General features: G+C 42.1%; 1 protein-coding gene across 2 annotated transcripts in view; it reads right to left on the reverse strand.

The window, feature by feature from the left end:
• Nucleotides 1–22,991, reverse strand: part of ephb1 (EPH receptor B1) — a 140,968-nt gene that overhangs the window by 26,799 nt on the left and 91,178 nt on the right. For both annotated transcript variants that reach the window (XM_029525602.1, XM_029525601.1), the window contains exons 5-9: nt 22,516–22,851; nt 10,482–10,606; nt 3,402–3,564; nt 1,079–1,187; nt 162–226 (exon numbers count right to left, since the gene is read on the reverse strand). In XM_029525602.1, the coding sequence (XP_029381462.1) occupies nt 162–226; nt 1,079–1,187; nt 3,402–3,564; nt 10,482–10,606; nt 22,516–22,851 (798 nt within the window). The remainder of the gene's footprint in view (nt 1–161; nt 227–1,078; nt 1,188–3,401; nt 3,565–10,481; nt 10,607–22,515; nt 22,852–22,991) is intronic.

Below are 22,991 nucleotides of genomic sequence, written 5' to 3' on the forward strand. Positions count from 1 at the left end.
TCTGAGGGAGCGCTGAAGCGAGATGTGTATTTGTTGTGCTGTTAACATCAAATATTAACAATATTCTACCTTTAATCAACAAAGAAACAATTATATTTGGCCAAAATGTGGGTGAGAAAACTAACCACGGGCATGACAAATAAGCATCAGCATGGACTCACCTCTTCCTGCGCTGTAATGCTGCAGCTTGTCGCTGTACACCGCCTCTTTGGTGTATGCCCTTTTCCTGTGGGAGTAGTGATTATTGAAAGAGAAGAGAGAGAGTGTGTGAGACGGCAGGATGAAAGGAAGCGAACGAGGCCTTATTACTGTTCTTTGGGTCTCTGTATGGTCTCAAAATGATGTGGCTGAAATTGAATCAGCCGCAGAGGGTTAGCAATGGTAAATGAAGTTTATGAAAATGAGCTGATTTTTAATTAGACCTTGATAGGATCACTCTGCTTTTCATCTGTCTCCTCTGCCTTGGCATCAAAAAAGGACCCGGCCCGTTTGATGAGCACTTTGCTTGCTTGCAAACAGCACAGCAGAAATTTTGGCTTTCATGCATCCAAAGCGGAACAAGATAGGAATGCGACAATGTGCCAAGCTGCCGCAATATGAAATTGACTTGAGTCAGTTCACAGGGTGAAGTGAAATATTCCATTTCATTTGGTCTTCCTTTTACATCAAACTGGTTACAGTAATTATAGCTACAATATGTATGTAAGAAACTCACATATATTATAAATGATAAAGGATTTTGCTGTAGCACTAGGGCAGTAAAAAAAAACAAAAAAAAAAAAACAACTAACTAATAGCTGAGAGTTTGAGAAACTGTGTAAAATATGTCTATTTATCTGTCTCCCAAAGGTTTTTAACAAAGGTGCGAAGAAAGGATGACTGTATCGAGCTGGTGGTGATGTTATTATATCCTCCTTCATAACTTGGCAGTTGCTATATGCTGTAATTACAGGGGGGAAAAAAAAAAGTCAATTTTTGAGCCGGGAGCCTGAAAAGGGACAAACGTAGCAGTTAAGTGACTAACTTTGCAACAATTCATGAGGAATGACAAAATACAGAGAAAGGAAGATGTGGTTACCTGCTGCAAACGATGGAGATAGCAACAAGGGAAACGATGAAAACCACGCCCGCTGCTGCTGACCCTGCAATCAGAGGAAGCTGTTCCCTCAGCTCCGACTTGAAGTCATCTATCACGCAAAGAGAAAGACGAACAATGACAAACGGCTTGGTCAAGGCTTGCATTTATTTGCAGACGTGCACGTGAGTGTTTGGGAGAAACAGAACAGAATGGTTAGACTGGGTGTACTAATGGATGAAGAAAACATGTAGATCTCGCTGCTGAAAGGTGGTGACTGAAAGCCAGTGAGTTTAAAGCCAGACTCACTGACAGACAGTGTTTGATAAACCAGGATTGTAACAAAAAGTACGAGAGAAGCCTGATAGTGACGGTGAGAAAGAACCGGGTTGGGGGGCTCAATCTTAGGTGCCACGCCTGACAGAAATGAACTGACAAGCAAATGCACCTAGGAATGTTGTTTCTCAGATGCTGAAAAGGAAGTCACTGACTTCCAACCAAGCATATCGCCCCAGCACGTTTTATGGGCGTAGCCAGCACAAGCAGCCAGTAGTTCTAAAAACTGCTACACAGCAAACGTTTCGGCTATCTTTGTGCGTCCTTGCCGACTTTGGCACCAGCAGTCACTGTGGTTAAAGCTATTCAAGATTTAGCATGCCGTATGCAAATCAGCAGATTCTAAATTCACTCTCCTGTGTTGAATTTGCCTATTGGATTAAAGTGATAAAGGGAGATCTCATGCATCTTTGGAACAGTGCAGGGACCTGGACACATGACGAAACTCAATGTGACAGGAATTTTGTTTATTTCATTCATTATACAAGTAAATTTCAAACAAACATGATGAGGGACGTTTCAGCCACTCAAGCTTCCAGGAGTTGTCCTGTTCTTTTCTGATGCATATTAGGTGCAAGAGGTCCAAATCAAATCCCCCACCGACAGCCAGAAATCACAGGTAACCGTTCCACCGGTAAACGGGTCCCGATTACAATCACTTACCTCTTGAAGCCTCAGCTTATTAGAGAGGCTGTGACATCAGTCACGTAACTGATGGGCCAGTCATCTCTCTTTCATTATACCTGTCAGTCAAATCTGCACTGGTTGCAAGTATACGTATATGTGAATGTGCAGAGGATATAAAAGGACACCTTGTGGAGGTGTGTGAAAACATACTGACAGGAAGACATGAGGGATTATATGTTCTGAGAAACGACATGGAGGGAGCGTAGCGCCTTCACGAGACAATGCTGCAGCTCAGCAGTAAGAGAAGAGCCTGGCGGAGGGGCAGGAGGTGGAGCCGTGGGTGTGATTGTCTGCAGCTCTCTAGTGTCTGCTGCTAATTGCCTTGACGAATGCCGTGCTATGGCAGCAAGCCAACGACTCTACCATAAACAACGCTTGTGTGAGCCAGCGTAGTGCACGCAATCAGACGTGCGCGTCCCCTTTGCTCTACGGTGGAGTGCAAAGAGGCCCTGACCATACCAGTCCGTCTGCTCTGCACAAGTGAGTAGCCACAATGATCACCTTCATCATCATTATTATCCTTCCCCATCTTCCCCTCCCTCAAGATCATCGCTGTCTTATCCATCGTAATCTTCATTAACACAATATGATGTGGTAATATCACTTCAGAGTTTGAGACATTATCCTATAGCGTCACACACACAGCAGATCTGGTGAATGTTACACATATCCAGCCGAATGTGTAATCCACCCGGACTGAATCATTCTGTGTTCAGATTTTATTCCCTGGCAATGCTACGAAGAAGTGCTTCATGAAGTAGCGATATGCACCACCACCGCCGTCACCAGCTCCCTGCAAACACACACACCTCCTTGTTCTTAAACCAATAAACATGGTTCCACAAACTTGCCAGTATAGCAGGTGTTGCGGCCCCTCCTCACCCTCTTCCACCCTCAATAATTCAAGCCCCTCCCCAACGTGGCAAAAAATTTATCTCATCAACTACTAATCGCAGGCTCTCCAGCAACAGAAGGGCCGGGTGAAAAACCAATTAGCTAAGCATTTTGGATCAAACACAGTTAGTTGCACAAACAAAAGACACTCAGCCTTTTACATATTCAAAACACCCCCACACACAATCCAACCTGAGCGTGGAGGAAATTAATTTAGCTGGAGAAATAAAAGTGCAATCAAATATTGCGATTCCCTTCGATCCCGCCCTACTAATAAAAATAGTGCAGCGACAAATACGAAAGAAGATGAGAGCGTTTGAAAGAGTTTGAGTGTATGTGAGAAGAAGCGAGACAGAGAAGGAAAGAGAGAGACGGCGGAAGCTGTTACTCCTGGCTCGGCGATCCTTACCATCTGTGAGGGTTTGGAAGCACATCTTGCTGCTGTATTTGCCAAAGCCAGCCACAGTCCGTGCCCGCACCTGCACCACGTAGACTGTACCCGGCCTGAGGCCCTCCACGCGTGCAGTGTTGGTTTGGCTCCGCAGGATGGTGGAGTTAATCTCTGCATGGTCCTGAAAAGAGAGAGGTGCAGGTCAGAGATGACTTACCGCAAACATGTCAGATGGGAAGTGTTGAATCAGAGTTGGGGAAAATGGGGTAAAACAAGATGCGGTTTGTCGCAGCAGGAATTCAACAGAGAAACAACAAACAAGCTTATCAAACCTTGTATATTGAGGAAACAGTATAGGCAAAGTGGCCAACTAGAGGAAATTGGGTTAGGCTGTATATTTTAGTTGTTGCAAACCAGAGATAGTGGAAGTGCTGTGTACTTCTGATAAATCACACTGACAGAGAATGTAAAAAACAGAACAGACAGTGCACATCGTTTATGATCAGAGGCTTCCTTTCAAAGAATACGTCTAGAAGTGAGTTTTTTCCTAAAAATATAATTGAACCTCAAATTAAAAACACTGCGGCACATATACACATTATTAGCACAAATAGCTGATTCACACACAAAAACTGATAATTAAAGGCAATTCCTTGCAAAGAACAGAAGCTTTTTTTTTTTTTTTTTACAATAATCAAACAACATTGTATATTTTTCTGTTCAGATGAGACGGCCTAGTTACTGCAATTGGTTTGAATATTATATCTACTCTAGTTTTGTTTTTAGCTAAAGTAGGTTGCTTTTTAAATATGACAGTAAGCCAGGCCCACCAGGGGAAGCATTTTATTTTATTTTATTTTATTAAAAAAAAAAAAAAAAAGCAGCGCACACTTCTCACTGAGAAGTTGTAGTTTCACCCCTGTAGACACGCAGGTGTCCGTATGCACGTACATTATGAATATATGCATTTGTTCATGATGCATATATTATGGTTTGTGCCGTGGGACCTGCCCTTCGGATCCTGTAACCCAGTCACTCTCCCTCCAGGCTCAGGAGAGTCAGTCAGGCATTCTGCTGCAGTTTAGTTAGGGGCTTTCTGGAGGTATCTGCTCGGTGGAATCAGTAATTACTTAGACCTGTCACCTTCCCATAACCAAGAGTGAATATGACAGCCAGAAAATAAGACTACACCTACACTACGCCCACTGCTGTGGACTGGTGATAGCTAAATGCAGACATACTGTGGAGGGGGAGGAGGGGCAGTTGAAAGTGAAGGGGCAAAATTCTCAGTGTCCGTGAAACTGTGTAAATGGAGACAGGCTATTCTTTCAGCATGATTGTCTCATGTCAGGCTACATCTTACAATACATCTTTGGATTTAAAAAAAATAAAAATAAATCTGATTAGATGTGAATGTGGAGTGGAAAAAGTAGATAGGCAAATAGGTGAAGAAGTGAAGGAGGAGGACGAGGAGGAGGATGCAAGATGATCGCAGGAAGCGATAAACTCTCGGCAGAAGCAACCCACATTGAAATCATTATCCAATCTGATTGGTGTAATTGAATCATTCCGGTCCTTCCGTCATTGAGCAGACACAAACACAGCTATGAAATCTGCCTGCCCCCCCCCCACACACACACACATAATGATGTGTGCAATCCCATTGGATCTTATTGGACACTTCGGGCTTGATGAAGACAAATGTTTGGCCTTGGGATGGGAGAGCATCACACCAACATGCCTTCTTCTGCCTCTGGGGGGAGAGAAATGTTTATAAATGGAATGCAGGATGTAACAGGTTTAGAGAGTTTAATCGTTTCACAGCCCACTTGTCCATTAGTTCACATGGTCTGTCATTTCTCCAATATTCCGGATAAAAATACTTTATGATTCTCAAACTTTGTATCAAAGAAACTACTTTTCCATTTGAATGACCTGCAGAAGACGTTACGCCCCATGAGAGGCTGGGGGCCATATTTCCCCTGATTCAGCTGGTGAAGGCCATGGTTGGGTGCACACGGACCACATGGGGTCAGGATTTTCCTACTCCTGCTGTCAGTCACTCAGAATTTCTCAAGACCACACCCCGTCTGTGTGAATGGAGGACAGGTGAGTAGACAGATGGCAAACCGCCAACGAAGGAGCATCCCTTGAGGGGAGCACCAGCTAGAAATGGCCCTTTCATGCTGCCAGTCAAATGGGGATTATGTGACACGCACAGATACGCACACAAACACACCAACATCTGCCGCTTAAAAATGAGCTGGCATTTGGCACACCAGCAGGTTAGAGGATAACCAATAAAAGGCCATGCCAAGAGGGACTTCCAGCCATGAGAGGGCTTCTCCTGCTGCCAGTCAAATGGGGATTATTAGGAGGGCCACACCCTGCTAAATAAAGACAGAGTTGCATGTGGGAAGGCAGATGGTGGCCAATCAAAAGCATTGCCAGGGGTGACAGACAGGAAGCACTGTCAGTTATTTAGTCTGTACAATGTTCCCCCCGCAAAAAAAAAAAAAAAAGCAAAGAAACAAACTTTGATGAACACTGTTAATTACTTTTTGCCTCCAGATGAATGACGGTGAAGCACACACACACATATTTTACATTTTACATTTAAAACAAAAACAACAACAACAACCTTATTTTCTTTCTTCTTTTAGAGAAACGGATAAGCTAGCTATGTGCAATAACCCACTGTAGCCTCCCATTTGGCTACTAGCCCTTGGAACCACATTGATATATAACTCTGAACTAATTTGTATATATTTAATTTGAACCCGTTTTATAGGATTGACAACATTTACAACAAAACCTTAAAACTTTGAATTCCCTTTCTTTGTTGCTGCTAATGAATCATCAACTGCAACCGCACTGCCAGCGGACGGCTTTTTGCCATTTCGACCCATATTTCCTCAGGTTTTTGGGCCGAGTTCTCCTCTCAAACCCCATTACTGTTGTTGGCCCATAAAGGCCACCAAGGCATTATATGTGCTAGTGATATTGGACTATAAAAATAAACTTGACTTAACCTGACTTGACGTGTGTTTGGGTTTTGTGTGTGCGGCTTTGTGTGTGTGTTTGATATTTGTGTGTCTGTGTTTTTCAAAAACTGCCAAATACCCAAAATGGACAGCATGGCCACCTGGCACCAAGACAGACATGATGGGATACCATGTGTCCTCTTCACAGGCTCACACACTTGCATGCATGCAGACACCACACGCACACACACTCTGTGGTGGTGTTAGTGTGTGTTGTGAGGGGGTGGCAGTTTAATATTGTGTTTGTAAAGTAGAAATGAGAGAAGGAAATATGCCCCATTAATGTTTCTGATTAAAATGAATGACCTAAGGTAGAAGGGGGGCAATAGATGGCAAATAATCACCAAATCTAATGGTAAAGAAAATGGCAATTATTTTGTCTGACAATACAAATCTAATATTAGAGATCATCAAAGCCTCCTAAGCATTTGGGAAATAATGTTCAAACTAACAAAATCACCCAGGGGCAAAAACAGCGATCTTCCTCTCACTGTGATTCTGCAAAGCCACATGCCAAACGATAATGTGCAAGGCACAGTGAAAGCCATTTACCGCTCTGAATTTGAAAGGAAATTCATTTGCTTCTGCTCTTTCAGTTTATTTTTCTTGTTGTTTGCAGCCATTTTCCTGCAAAGATGACTTTGTATGCATTCTATGCACCTGGAGATTGACAAGGAGACGAGAGCAGGCATGGCAGGAGACAAACAAAGACGTAGAGAAGTGGACAGTCTGAAGAAGGAAATGTGAATACCCTTGTTAGGGGGCAGAGGGACCACTACAAAAGTCCTGCTTTTCACATATTCCATTAAAAATCTTTACAAGTCTGTACAACATTTTTTACGTCAAGAAAAGTGCTGTGGTTGACTCCTGAAGCTGACAGGGGGAAGAAGAAAAGAAAAATAAACTCTTCTGGCTTCTCTTCTGAGGAATAGCTAATTGTATATGAATAAAAGGTTGATTTCAGGGTGCCAGAAAGGCAGATGGTGCTCTGGTCAGTATGTTACAGATTCCAGGGACATGCTGTAAACTTCAATTTCTGCAGCACAGAATGGTACTGCTGTCTACCAGAACTGAACCTGAACTGCTGCTGACACTTCCACACAAACACTGCCACAAGCTCTCTCACTCTCTCTCTCTAGCATGCACATAGACACACGAAAACACACACACACCCTCGGTTTGACACCAACGTGCACACACAGAGCCATCAGTAACCAGAGCTGGTGGCTGCTCTGCCCCAGCCTTAATGGAGGGCCTGACCTCCGCTATGCTGAGTTATTTCCACCCTCCCCAAATTTTCAGGCAACCGGAGTTAAAAAAAAAAAAAAAAACGTATCAGAAAAATGGACAGAACAATAACTTATCCTACTTTTTTCTCTGGAAACCTTTAACTCATTTCATCTTGCTTCCCAATTTACAGGGTCCTGGGACCACTTAGTGTGTATTGAGAAGGCAGTTTAAAGAAGGGAGAGAAGCTTGTTTAGAGCTGCACTCACTTCTGCCTGCAGGTGAAAGTGTGAGAATGTCTTTTTGAGCCATTTCTATCTTCCTTTATTTCATTTCATAAAAGATGGCCAACTGGCTCTCTAGTTCTGATATTTTTGGAAATATACTATTACTACTGCTAACATTGCACGGCAACATTTTTCAGTGGACACATGAGGATATTTTACAAACACATTTTGGAACCACACTGTTCACAGTGTTTACCGGCACCATGACTTAAAACTATGAAATGGCCGGTTGTCCAATACCAGGCTGCACTATCTCCCTGTTTCATTTGCTAGTCTTTACAGTAAAGGGTTAAATAAAGGCAATCATTCTGGAAAAAATAATAATTCTTTTGAAAATTCAAGGCTGTCTCCAAGAATTAAAACTGTGGCCAAAAATATGCCATTTATTACAATATTCAGTGAAGAAAGAGCTGATTTACCTGTCTTGGAATGATTACCCGGAGGTATTATTCAACACAAAATGTGACAACGCCACACTGCTGGAGAAGCTTTCATTGTAAATGGGCATATGAGGCTTCTTCTGAGATGAACTGCACAGAGAGACAGCTCTTTGCTGTGCTAAGGCCTAGCCAACTGTGCCAGGCATGCTGAGACAATCAACTCCAGAACCACAACAGTGTGACTACTCTGAGATTAATGCAGGCATCAGTGATATCCATATAAAAGACAGTGAGTAAAGCAAAGCCATTTTTAGGCAGTTTTTTTTTTTTATGATTGTTTCATTCAGCCAGAATGCTGTCCATGCCACTGTATAGAGCTGGGTGTGCAGTGGTGTGTGACATACGTAAATGAGCCACCCCTCAACCCCAATAATTGACTCTAAGGACCGAAAAAAAGCACATCGTCACTCCATGGCTAAGGTGCACTTCAAGATCTTCTGGACCTTTCAAGTATTCAGGCAATCACTGGCAATCTAACATGACTGACATTCATGTGTGCAGTTCAATCCATTCCATGCTTCTCCATTAGCAACATGGAAACAAACATACATGGTGGACAAGTTGTGTGTGACACATATGTGCAGAATAAATACAAGCAGGTATGGACATTGCACAGAGTGTTGGTGGGCAATCAGGTAAAAAAAAAAAAAAAAAAAATCAGCTCTGGTGGCATATAGGACAACACTGGCTGGCTGAAGAAAAGTCTTTTTACAGCCTATAAAAAGCCTTGTCACATCCAAAATAGTGTCAAAAGAGGACCACCAAAGTGGAAATCTCATCTCCACAGCCCAGTATGTCACAAAGCAATCACTCTGGCTCACCTACTGTGTCTTACTCAGACTCACACTTGCGCGGGGGTAAATTTTCCACATAGTAATGCATACGGGGGCCTGTGGAAGTACATTGAGACAGAGGTAGACGGTGCACAGTGCGAGCTCTGCCACCTGAATCGTCCCAGTGCAATTAGCAATCTCGTCCGCGTTCATTCGTTAATTTGCGATTACACAGTGCTCATGTATTTGTGTAAGGACACGCTACATAGACATCAATAGGATTAGGTTTCATTGATATTCATGAGCTAATGGGAGGCTGTATGAGTGTTATTTACACAACACTAAGCTGTCTGGCAGATAAGGTTTCTCAGGGCCATGGCAATCGGATTTCATTTCATGACCTGTGCAATGCCAGAGGGGAAAACAGCGAGTGATGCAGCTATTACTGGATAACTGAGTTTCCAACTGCAAACATCATTTCAAAACATGATTGTTGTCCTCTATGTCCAGAAAATGCTAAATATGACAGCCTCAATTCTTAGGTGGATTTGTGACTATTGATCCAGAAACCTTCGCTGAAATGAGTTTGGATGCAATACATAACTTAACAGAAAAAGTAAAAAAAATATTTATAAAACTCTATTGATTTGTATCTTTTATTTAGTATAAGTATAACACGAGAGGAGGTGCACTAGGGCTTGCAAAAGCCTTAGCTAAAGATGACAAAGACTGAGGAAAAAATAAAATGTGCATGGCCAAACCTTGCTGTATCTATCGATCAGCTTTAGGAGGACAAACAAGGGCCCAAACAAAAAGCTAGAGTCTCCGATCTTTCGGTATCATTATGTCCAAGGCCTTGGGAAAAGGCCTACAGGTCAATACCTGAGCAACATAAACACTGTGGGGAAGGGGTGGGGACTTAATAAAGCAAACATATTGTGTGTGAGCAGACGGGTCGATTTGACTCCCCCCACTCCTCCAGATGCAATGCATTTTCACTGCGGGACAGGCTGCTGCACTCTGCAGAGTGGGCCCAGAGCAGAGGTCAACCTATTCACTTCATCAGCAGCAGAAACCAAAGAACAGTGGGAGAGATGGAGTGACCACAGTGAAAGAACATGTTATCAGCCCAAGGGACTCTGCTCACAGATATCCGCGAGAGCTAGGACTTCTTAGGAGCTTTAAACAGTGTCCTGTGTTTGTGCAAACCTTGTGCCGTTGTAGATACATTGGGAGATTCTCATATGTAGCTTCACTTCCATAATACTGCAAATAGACATACCACCCCAGAAATTGCTGCATTCACACTCACTCAAGCACAGCTTACCTTTTCGTAGTAACGCAGCTCATAGTCCAAAATGATGCCATTGGGCTGTTCTGGCTGTGGCCATGACAGTGTGAAGCTATTCATGGTAGAGCTGATCTGGTGCATGATAGGAACTATGGAAGGAGCTGCAGGACACAGAGAGAGAAACACAAAATCAGCGCCAGTATCATTATCCGCTTTCAAATAACCGGCAATGATTGTCTCAACAACAGCTTTTTTGTCATTTGTGAGACAGTGTGTACTTTATGCTGGAAAATAAAACCCTGCAGTTGGAGGCACCCTTAACAGTTTGTGAGTGTGCAACCCCCCCGCCCCCCCCCCCCAATTTGCAAATGCTGACAACACAGTAAAGTGTGAAAGCACAGAAGTTTCCCTTCACTGTTCGGCAGGCACCCAGTCATTAGGTAGTTTGGATTAGATCTGCAGTGCACCTTGCCAACCATTTGTTTTCACCAAGACATAACAATCCTCTACTTAGGAGGCTTAAAAGGTCAATCTTAAGAAAGATGGTGCTAAATACTCAATACAGCTGCTGTTGTGTATTATTTTAGTCCAAAAAGGTATACGGAAGCTTCTTCATTAATAGGCTCACTAATAACTTTAATGAAAGTTAATTAGAGTTGATGCATTATCCATGCATACAAAAATTATTGCGTACATTCGAAACACTGCATGTTTCCAATTCCTCTCATCCCTCAGAAGCATTTTAATTTCGTATTATACAACCATAACGTTTCAGATTTATGCACCTCTGCTATCATTCTTCTGCACACGATTGAAGTGTAACCAGTACAACTGCCCTTCGCATTAGCACCCAGGTAGCCAGCTGAGTCGAGGCTGATTAGAATCACGGTCAACCACATTCTGGCACTGCAGGACCAGATCTAAGATGGCTTTGGCCAAAATATGGCTGCCAGATTTTCGGGTAAGATTCGAGGGTGTGGATTTGGGCTGAGTATCAGCCGTAGTTAGCAGGGCTACCTTTGCGCCAGAATCGCCACGAGTCTGGCGTGACGCCGCCAACCAGTCGTGTTGGATTTAGTCTAGTTTTGGGCTGAATAATTTTGGCTACAGGAAGAATGTGGAAGCAGTAAGTGTGGCATCCAAGGGCTGCATTGTATCCAGTAATTAACACAGTTCCAAAGCTTTTTAAATAGTTTTCTTTTTCTTCCAGGACTGCCCATTTCCTCAGCCACTGCACCAAATGGCAGTAGAAAAGTGCTTTTATGAACAATAACATGCTTCTTGCTCAAAAGTGTCACTTGGTTCACAAATTTGTAAATAAGGTTTATGCATGTCTACAACATTACGTGGTTTATATAATGTAAAATTTTAATGTATCAGGAAAGAAAATAACTTAATTGTTATTTCTAAGTAATTCACTAACATACTGTAATTGCATTTCCAACATATTTTCAGCAGTCAAGCAGCTTAATTAGAGTTTTGTCACATTAATACCACAACTGTGCACAAAAGAAAATAGTGCTTGTAAGCATCCCAAATCCTACAAGCTTTAAATTATAAGGCATAGAGGAGGTCATATTGAATTACTGTCATTCAGGAGCCACTCAGTTCAACATCAGCTGAAATACAATGGGCAAATATACATGAACAGAAGAGGTGTGTCTGATTCACCAATTAGTAACTGGACAACAAGAAAAAAAAAAAAAAAAGTGGTTTAAAAGGAATTTTTTTCTGAAAATGTATTTTACGTGATTTCCTGTGGCATGCCACTGCTGATGTCATTGTCAATGATGTTACGGTGAGCCAGAGAATAACTAAATAATTCAGGAAAAAAAATATGCTTGCCAACAAGCGCCACTTTCCAAGCACAACCACACTGTAATAATGAATCTCAAACAAAACATGGAGCTTAAGTTCTGGTATCCTCTGTAAACTAAATATGCTGGCACTCTCTGCTCAGTGCAAGTAAACATGTAAAAGATCCAAACTCTATATGAACTATGGAAATGATATTATTCTAATAGTTTTAGCCTGTTTGCTTAGTTTTTCAAATCAAACCACACACTCAACTCAGTAAAGCTCTCTCTATGCATGTGTGGGTCAGCGATATCGTATGACAACGTATCAAGGGTTAACAAGACCTTTGTATGAACCAGTGCAGCATCTGATCTGGTTTACCTGTCTGGACGACGGGTTTAGGTTTACAGTAAATTGTATTGAACCGAAATACAACCGCCACCCCCCCCCTCCCCCTTTTTTTTTTTTAAACCCTGGGGACGGTCAATGCAGAGTCCTACTGCCTGTCCTTCTGCTATCATAACTTGGCAGATTTCATTGTTGACATTCAACAAATCAGCAGCTATCTTGTCATTGCTAACTGTAGTGTCAACATCTTTCAATGCGCACAGACTTTCTCTGCTCGGTGCTGATATTCACCTTTCTGGATCTATTTGTTTTGTTCATATGTGTAATCCAGGGAACACTGACAAGTTCCTAAATGTCAAAGATAGTGCTGTGACGTGCAGGGCGTGCCTAAATCTTTCAGCACAAAAACACTCAACAAATGAGCCATTTTATACCTTTTGCTGGTAATCAGCCTCTTACAAGAAATGATGGAGTTTGATTTCTGCACTTCAGAGATATCTGCATTTTGTGTTGTCACTCTCACTTTTCTTACAGGTTTGAAGTCTGTGAGTCTCCATCTTGTACGTTTCTGTCAGGATTTAGTGACAGTTGAGTCAGAATATGATTCACTCACATTAAAAGTTTTTAAATATTGAACTGGTTATAAATAAGATTTTTTTTTCCAGACTTATCGTCTCTATCTTAAATAGAAGTGACTAATGATATTCAGGATTGAAGATCTAAGTAGATCCTGAGAGCAAAAACACCAATCTATAATAAATATAAAATTAAAGATAATTACAACATAATTATGTTAATAAAAATACAAATTGCTTAGCTTCAATGGAATATGGCCCTTTTTAATGCCATTTATGAATATCCCCAAAAATCCAAGGTATAATAACAAAGATGAGACCGACCAAAATTTACTCATCAAACCAATTTGTGAGCGCACAAGTAAGATGATGATTTGATTAAAAGCGATTCCGCAGCCACTCATCTGAAGTTCAGAGCTTCAGTATTTGTATACAATGCTGAAAGGAAACTCCACCCTAATGTCTGCAGGCATAAATACAGCCCCACACAAGTCCGTGCTCTAAATTTTATGCCTAATAGCCTCCTGGCTCTCGGCCTGCTCACTGCTGAGGCCTAGTCATCGCTCCACCTGGTCTCCACTCACCATCTTTCAGAATACCGAATAAATCCTCCATTCAAAAGGCAGCAAATGGCACCCTCAACAAAATGATGCTGTTTTGTTTTTTTTTTCAAAATCACACTCTTTAGTGCTTACTTTATTTCTTTTCCTTTTCACCATTATTCCCCATTGCATGAGCCCTGCACAGTCACAGAAAAGAAACTGGAAGGCGAGAGACAGAACTTATCATTACTTGTGAATGCTTTTGAATTTGGGTTTCGTGTGGAAAGGCTACTTATTCACTGTTCTTATTTGGAGCATCTTTTTTTTTTATTATTTGAGTGTGTCAGATAATTGATTTAAATTCAAATGTAAACAAATGAATGAACTCTGTTTATCCTGCCAGTGTGAATGGTTTCAGTTCCGTCGGCCTTCCCTTGGCTCTCACCTCCCACCCTTCTCCCTCCTCGCTGCTTCCTCTTTCCTTCTCTCATCCCCCTCGACAGGGAGTGTGAGGGCTAAGCTTCACCTTGTTGCTTTTCAGCCTCTCTGCCTCTCAGTCTGGTTCACGCTCCACTGACCAGGGCTAGCGCTGCCTGGGCTGCATTATCAATTACGGGCCACAGGCACACACTGTTCCTGACAGACCCAAGGGAAAGGCACTCCACACAGAAATTACTGCAGTGGAAAAAGGGGCTGAGAAGGAGAGGTATTTCCACCAGCACCAGCAGTCCTCACGCTGGTTCAGTTCTTTTCACCATGGAAAAACATTTTAAGCATGTTTTCAAGTTCAGGTTTTCAGTGTATACCCTGGGTTGAGACCTCTGAAGCATCACCAGTATCTCCGGCTTATTTTTAGATTTAAATGGCTGTAGTACTTTGTCAACGAGACTTTGATGGCTCTTCACCCCAACAACAACCCAGCCCATCAGAACTTTTAGTGGCATTAAGGACTGAGACCCAAATCCTGCGACACGGTTTTGACAGGTTAATTTTTGGAATCGACTATTTCAACAACTTAGTTTTGTTTATTTGTTTGTTATGATGAGCATGGCAGCTGTTACTTAGAAATAATACCAAAGATTCTGCAAAATAAGGAAAAGAACAATGATTAGATGCAGACATAAGCTACAACTGACACAATCTGAGTGAAAGTGAAACCAAAATGGTGTTTTTTTTGATTATCTGGTCTATGTGTCATAAGTATTATAACCCTCTAGCCTTATTATACAAATTCAAACCTGAATAAATAACTTTTCCTTATCGACCTGTCCCACTGGAAAGACACTGAGATTATTTATTTTTGAGAGAAAATAAAAGGAGAAAGAGAGAAATAGAGCACATGCATATGTATCTGTGTCTGTGACCTCGTAGCTGTCAGAGACAATGTGTTGTCCCTGTATAAAGGTGAGGTTCAGCCCAATGAAGCACCGATGCCCCCTCCCCCCCGCTTACTGTCACCCTGGGACGATGATGCTGACAGTGACTGGTGACTGTGTCCTGCACTGCTCTCTCCTCCCTCCATCCCTCCCTTCCCTTGCTCCTGTGCTCCACTTTTATCTGGCCCCACTTGCTGCCCCTGGCTTTTAATGCAGAGCTTGGCTCACCATTAATCAAAGTCAAATCCTCCCAGTGTCTGGCTGAGAGAAAGAGAGAGGGAGAGGAAAGGAAAGGGAAGAGCAAAATGGAGAGAGAGAAAACGAAGGAGGGAGCAACAGAAGAAAGTGATGAAGGATTGAAAAGCTTCTTTACGTCTGTATGATGAATCTACAGCGGAATACAGATTGAGCATCATTTTACTGACCCCCGTGATTTCATCATTGTACATGCAGTGTCCAGTCATCATCATTCATATGGCGCGGTGAAGGGTCAGAAGTAAATGTGCCGTTCCACATACTGAACGACAACTCCAATTATCGAGTAATGCATTTCCATAAAACTGGCGCCTAGAGTACAGAGATAGCCTGACTTTCAGTCCTTTGTATGGGTCAAACTTTAAAAATGCTGGCTCAAATAACATGGCTGGACTCATTTTTCTCAGGTTTGACAAACATGTTATACAACTGTTGTCACCAGCTAAGGATGTGACCAGCAAACCTATTTTTGTCCTTATCCTCTACCAACAAAGTAACACTTTAAATTTATGTATTCATATCATGTCGTGAATCATCAATAAGAATCAATTCTAATTAAAACACTCCAAATCTCTGCCTCCCCTTTCCTCGTTGATTCCTGTGATAGACTTGAGTGCGGGCAGCTGTCTGTTTCTCATGAGTGTCCCTGCCCGCATCAGTCGCTCTCAGTGAAAAGACTGGACATAAAGTTGAACTATAATTGGTCATCTCATCTCACCACCAAAGACCAGTCAACTCTCACTATTGAGGAGGAAACAAAAAGTACAATTTCAATTCATTTTTTCACCTCATCGATATACACTCAAATCTTAATGACAAAACAAAAAGAAGCCCAACAAGGCAGATAGATAAGAACAAAGAAATACAGTTGAGAGTGAGAACATCATTTTCAGTAATAAGAAGCGAAACAAAATGAAACATCACATTCCCGTGAGTATCTTAGCTGTTGTAGTCTTCTTGGCTGCAATATGATATAACAAGTTTTGTACACCTAGTTCAGAGGACACACTGTACTGGAGATCCCCTCAGTGTTTGGCAGATTTGATGGGATCATTGGCAGACGGTCATTTTCATCTCTCTCAAGTCAACTTTGGTTGGGTTCATTTCAGGCCTCTGGCTGGCAGAGCCATTCCTGGTTAATCTCAGAGTTGACCCTAAGGTACCTCTGCATTGGGTCAGCTATGTGCTTAAGGTCATTTACCTGTTAAAAAGTGAACCTTCTGATGTCCTGTGCGCTCTTGAACAGGTTTTCATGAAGGATTTCTCTGTGCCTTGCTCTTTTCAGTGCTCCCTCTGCCCTGACCAGTCTTCCTGTTGCTGCTGCTACAAAACACCCCCGCAGCACTATGCTGCCATCACCATGTTTCACTGTTGTGGTGGTATTGGGTAAGTGATGAAAGGTGCCTGCTTCCCTCCAGATATGAAACTTTGAACTCAGGCTAAACAGTTAAATGTTACTTCTCACAGTCTAAGAATCACTAAGAAGGTTTTTATTTTCTTTATTTTTTGCAAAGTTTCACTGAGGTGCGGTTTCTGTCTGGTTTAGCCCAGCTCGTTCCTCGCTCCACTCATTTCAATATTATACAGCAGAGTCCGCTGAGCTTTTGATGCCTTTTTTTTTTTTTTTTTTTTTTTTTTGTCGACACAGTCCTGTCTCCCTGCTCCTATAATTTCTTCCGTCATAGATTAGTTTTTGGTGTATGTGCTGTCAGCTGTGAAACCTTAAAAAGTGTGTGCATTTCAAACTCCTGTGCAACCAATTGAATGTAGCACATATGGACTCCAATCAAAGTGTCAAAACCCCTCTTAAAGATGATCAAGAGAAATGGCAGGCACCTGAGATAAGTGTCATGGGATTTGGTGTGAATATTCATGTGATACTTAATCCCCCCCCCCCTCCTATTTGAAGTACATATGACAAAATGAATGAATGTGCTGTGCAAAGTTCTTCTTTCTCTTTAGTACACTTTCTCCCGCGCACTGCATGAGCAAACGTTCGGGCACAGAGAAACTCACACTTAGCCCGACTGCCACTTAAAACACAATATGAAGACATCCTCATTGACAAAGGGGCTCAGCAGCATTCAAACCCACTCTTATTTTTTTGCCTTCAGCTAATACCTCACTCACTGAGTCCAGGGGCCGATTCCAGCATTTATGAAAACATGCATCAAGTGAAATAACAAAGGCACTGGGAGGGAACATGAAAAACCTTTCTCATATGGTCACCCCAACTCATAGAGGCTGCAGTGAGGCAGCAGTCAGGGAAGGAACAAGGAGAAAGAAAAACCCAGATGACCAATGTGAAGGCTCTGTGGGCTGTAATCTGAATAGACATAATGAGTAGTGTCTGGAATACCCACCACAGACAATGTTTGCCTAACATCCCGTCTGATTTTGGAGCCCCACAGAGCGCAGATTTCTTTAATTCATCTTGTTGTTTGGGTTTTAGTCTACTGTATCACATCTTAGCATCTTGAATGAAACCCACACAGTCGAGCTTGCCCATAGAAGGCCAAGGATGGTGATGTTTGCATTTCTGTGGGAATAGTACTCCAAACAGAGCAGCTAAGTGGAGGAGGATTGTTTGTAGATATACTTGGCATTTTGTGGTCTGAGGGACTGTTGGCACATAATCCAGGTCAGGAACGCTGTGCCAGTAAGATCATAGCACTGTTGAGCGTCAGGCATTAGTTGAAAAAGATAGCACCAGTTCGAAGATTTATGGACTTTTCTTCACTCATGAATTGTTCACCAAACCACCCCCGCACAACCACTCTGAGTAGAAAGGAGCTGTAAAATGTGTAAAGGATGAAAAACACCCTGATGGGTTAAGTGTCCAGGATGGATTACATAAGGAAACAGGGTTGCCATGTCAGTAGTTTTCACTCCAAATATTTATTGCCTGTGAGTCTACCACACCTTTTTATCTTTATGGTTGTTTAGCATTCCAAGAAATGAACTAGAAACAGAAAAAAAAAGTTTCTTTCCCTTTCAATTAAACTACCATATTTAAAGAGACATGAAATGGCAATTTTTCAATAGCTACCATCGATAAATATGACAAAATTTAGACCAGGCAAGAACGATAGCCTATGAGGGGGCATTGTATAAGCTATGTGTGTCGTTATCTATTTGTGTGTGTGTCTCTTAGAGAGCACAGGGAGTGGATGAACTCCTAAATCACACTATTGATCATTCCCTCCTCCCAGACACACTCAGTTCGAAGGGAGTTTAACAGCCTCTTCTTTGATTCACCCTAAATCCTTCCAACTCCTTCCTCACCTCCATTATTTCCTCCTCTCCAACTCTCGAGCGACACTTTCTTTTTTCTCTTCTCCCCTTCGTCTTCTGCCAATTTACATCCCAGCCCATCCACCTACCGTTGACTTACTGTTTCATAGGTGGCCTCTTGATTTTCCATAATTTTCCAACTGCCCACACTAAAACCATATGAAGGTGAAAAGGCAGGACAAACTTTTTTTTCTCTTTGAAATCTGCCTCTAAGGACTATTTCACTGATCTATTCTCTCATAGGTTGACATTCTTATAGTACTATAGGGGTAATAATATACCATTAACTTTTTCAACAGTGATACTCACGATAGGGGTGCACTTCTTATTATGTTGTTTTGACGCAAGTATAACCTTCAATTAAGAAGACAAAATGATAAGGCAACAACATTTTGTTAATGTTGTGCCCTTTGCATTGCTACCATATATTTTGCTTGGTCTTCAGTGGATAATCAGCTGTAGGTTTCAGGATTCCTGCGAACACAACGCTGGGAAATTACTGAAATGGTCCTTTAACAGAAATATATTGCATGTGATTGACACTGAAGGCCCTTATTTTCATTAGTGGCAATAGCAGATGTCTACCGCAGCTCCATTTCATTCATATAATGAGTGCATACACAAATGCAATTTACTTTGATATTAAGCTGAGGTACATCAATGAATGCTGAGGAAAATGGAAAATAAATAGGAGGGTTTTGGATTAATTGCTATCCAATAAGCAATCATATGACAGACCTCAAGTCAACAATGCATGACAAAATCCGTTCTCCTTGTGAGGAAGAGCGAAGATGGATTGAGGGGAGTATGTGAGCAGTGCACTCTTTACCTTTAGCCATGTCACAGTATTTCACCTACAATGGATTCCCTGTTTACAACGTCAAGGCAAAAAGAAAATGTCTTCATATGATCAGCACAGTGAGGAATGTCGTTATACTGAGACAATCTTACAGATAAACAAATAGATGAATGAACACATAAATAAATGAAAACCCAAAGTCCAGATCTGTGACTTTCCAGACTCTTATTGTGTGGATAACTAGCTCCACTTTAAAAACTGAATGGCACTGAAGCCATTAATGGATACATTTCCACTTCCATATCGTAGATGCTCATCTGCTGGGAATTAAAAGTGCCGTGTCACATTAACACAGAAACCTCTCTATGCTGCTGGCTTTCTCAGCTCTGACATGGTGAAGGCATTATTTCAAAGTCTAAACTCGGATCTGAAACCGTCTGATGGTGCAACAAACAAAATAAGTGGCGGCCTTTAAATGGTTCGGTCATTTTGCTGCTTGGCATCAACACAAGTTAAGAAGGAACAATTACAAATTTATTCAGTGCTTCACCTGTGGTTTCATATCATTTACCACGTAAATTGCAATATAATCGCTCAGCACTTTATTAGGAACACATGCTGCTTATTCATGCCATTTACCAATCAGCCAAGTTTGGCAGCAGTGTAATCTAGACATGGCATGTCCGTTGCTGGCCACTCAACTGTATTAGTGTTACAGTATGTTCCTGATAAACCACTCAGTGGGTATTCACATTTGATTGTTATGATGTTAAGACAAAACAGTTTCTTCATCTATGATGAACTTGCATGTTGATACCCCATTTACCCCTCGATTATGGCACCACTTTGTATTTATTTAGTGCGACAGTCTGAGCGAAGTGAATCATCAAAATGCATTTTAAACTAACCCTTTTTGATTTGAATTATTAACAATAATCCTTTCTGGGTACTGCTGCCTGTGTTTCGTGTCCTGCCAACGAAACCCCCAATTGAAACAAGGAACAGTGCAATTATCCAGCTACAAAGGGCCACATAAGGCTGGACATAGGCCTGGCAGATTACTGGCAGACATCTCATTACTGAAGCAGACTTCAACAATAGGCCTGGGTATTGCTTCATCTACATCTATCCGTCAAGTGTGCTATTAGCCTGTCAAATGGGGATAGTCAGCAACATTAGGCCACCCTGATAATCAGACCTATTTACTCCCTCATTTTCTTCTCCTTCACTGTCACAGTCTTGCAGTCTGGTCAAAAAAAAAAAAAAAAAAAGGCGCCTGCATTCCCCCCCTCTTCTCGCCTCATCGTCTTCCCTCACACTGCTCCCGATTCATTCCCAGACAAAGACAAGATCAGTTTGTCTTTACATTTGTTGTATGCCCTCCACCAACTGAGCCAAATCTAATTTCAAAATTACCTCCTATGGGAAATAGATCTGGCTAAACCAGTTTCTAGGGCTACTCTGCAAAGTGGAAATATACATCCGGAATCTTGAATACGTCTGACATGAGTCGTTTCGCTGTCGGTTCAGCATACACGTTTGCTCACAGCATGTGACAGAAACCATGACAGAAAATGACACAGTCTGGCCAACAAAAGATTCCAGAGAACTGAAGTGACAACCTTGTAGCCATTTCATCATTCAACCAAATATCACTTGCGGTTCACCACGCTGTAAAACTGCTTCCTCTTAATAGGTCTCACAAGTTCACACTGCAATTTTCATGCTCTGTCTCATCCACAGAAACATAGAAAAATGACGAGCCTCTTTTAAATTTCTCATCTGGCCAATGTTTGTCCCTTGATTGGTGCTTCTGTGTACAAGTCAGAGAGCTACAAGAGCATGAAAAACGCAGTTGCAAAAAGGTTTGGCAGAGAGAATATCCTCCACCTGTCATTTCCATTGGCTGGGCTTGGGTCCCATCACTGGCTCAATCAGAGGATAAGCACACATGCATGCACAAACGTGCAGCGAAAGACAGGGATGAGACAGAGAAATAACAGGATGAAGGTCATTTTCATTGGCTGGGCTTAGATCCATCACAGGCAAAGGCAGAGAATGCACACACACTCATGCACACAAACATATAAGCAGGCAGAGGACAGAGGGAGATTGCAGTGAAGAATGTTTCAACTTGGCCTGGAAACAGCAGCTGTCCATGTGTCTATGTTGGGTGCGGTCCAGTCTGAGATTCAAGTATTGAACAGAGACTAAAGTTGAATGTGGACAGCTGCTATAAAACCCTAAAGGTGAAACCTGCAGTTCAACATGTCTGTCTCTGTTGTCAGCTCAACGGAGGATAGAGTAACAAAGAAATAATAGCTTTGTGGGTCACGCCTTACATTGATTGCTCAATGCAACTCAAAGATATAAAAGATACAAAATTACTCAAGATTAAATATCTCCTGTGTTTGTTCATTGAAAGAGCAGGCCTGTTTCAGTACATAAATCTGAAGGTTTAAGGACATGTTTCAACTGAGGCGTAGCTTTCCATGAAGTGTGGAGTGCTGACTTGCCACGCAGCTTTGCTTTCAAAACAAAGTCTCATTAGACAAAAACCCAACTCACCAAAGAGATGTGTCTATGAAGAAAGCAGCCTTCCACCTACAGATATAAATCTCAGCACAGCTCAAAACTTACTTGTGATATTTTGTTATGTTTTATGTTCAAAAGGAAACATTTTTAGAATAGCAGTATTTGCTATTTCAGCTGTCTCAAACTAGGTAAAATGAAGACAGAGTAAAAATACATTGCTCCACAAATACACTGAGGAAAGATTTCAAAACAACAACAACAACAACCAAAGCAGTTTGTAAACATTCAAGATGATGATGGCGATATTGTGGCAGGATGAGCATAAACACAGCAGACGAAGGTGAGTTCCTCAGCTCCGAAACCAAACTTAAACGGGAACAACTTTGCACGGGAACACAAACCACGCCCCAGCTCACAGCCCTGCTGGGTGAGACGCATAGCCCCTAGTGTCCGCCACAATATTGCAAATGGATCAGTGAAGACATCATCATCACCACCAACACAACATCATCATTATCATCATCACACCTCGTCACAGCTGCCACTTACCGGCCTGATTGGTGGTGATATCTATGGAGACATGCTGGGCAGGATACGGGCTCTTATTACTAACTCCATTCACAGCCTGTATCTCGAAGCTGTAGAGGGTGTGAGCCCACAGGTTGCTGATGAACACTCTGGTCTCAGTCAGGCCTAGCTGCCGTGGGACAAAATCGACATTGTCGTCACAGTGGGAGCACGAGTGCTGGTCAGCCCGGCACTTCTTGCACACTATATTGTAGACGACATCGTCACGTCCACCCGTCTCCCTGGGGGAATGCCACTCCAGGATCACAGAGGTCTCATTCACAATGGAGATCACATTCCTTGGGCTGGATGGGACACCTGTATGCATACAGACCAAAAAAAAAGAAGATGTAATTCAAGGGGGAGCTATCTGGAACTTTAAAGTAAAATACTGCATTGCTTATAAAGTAAAAAAAAAAAGCTTCCTGCAGTTTGGTCAATATAACCAATTTACAAGC

The sequence above is a fragment of the Echeneis naucrates genome, chromosome 17 (assembly GCF_900963305.1).
Source record: "Echeneis naucrates chromosome 17, fEcheNa1.1, whole genome shotgun sequence".
Classification (NCBI taxonomy): Eukaryota; Metazoa; Chordata; class Actinopteri; order Carangiformes; family Echeneidae; genus Echeneis; species Echeneis naucrates.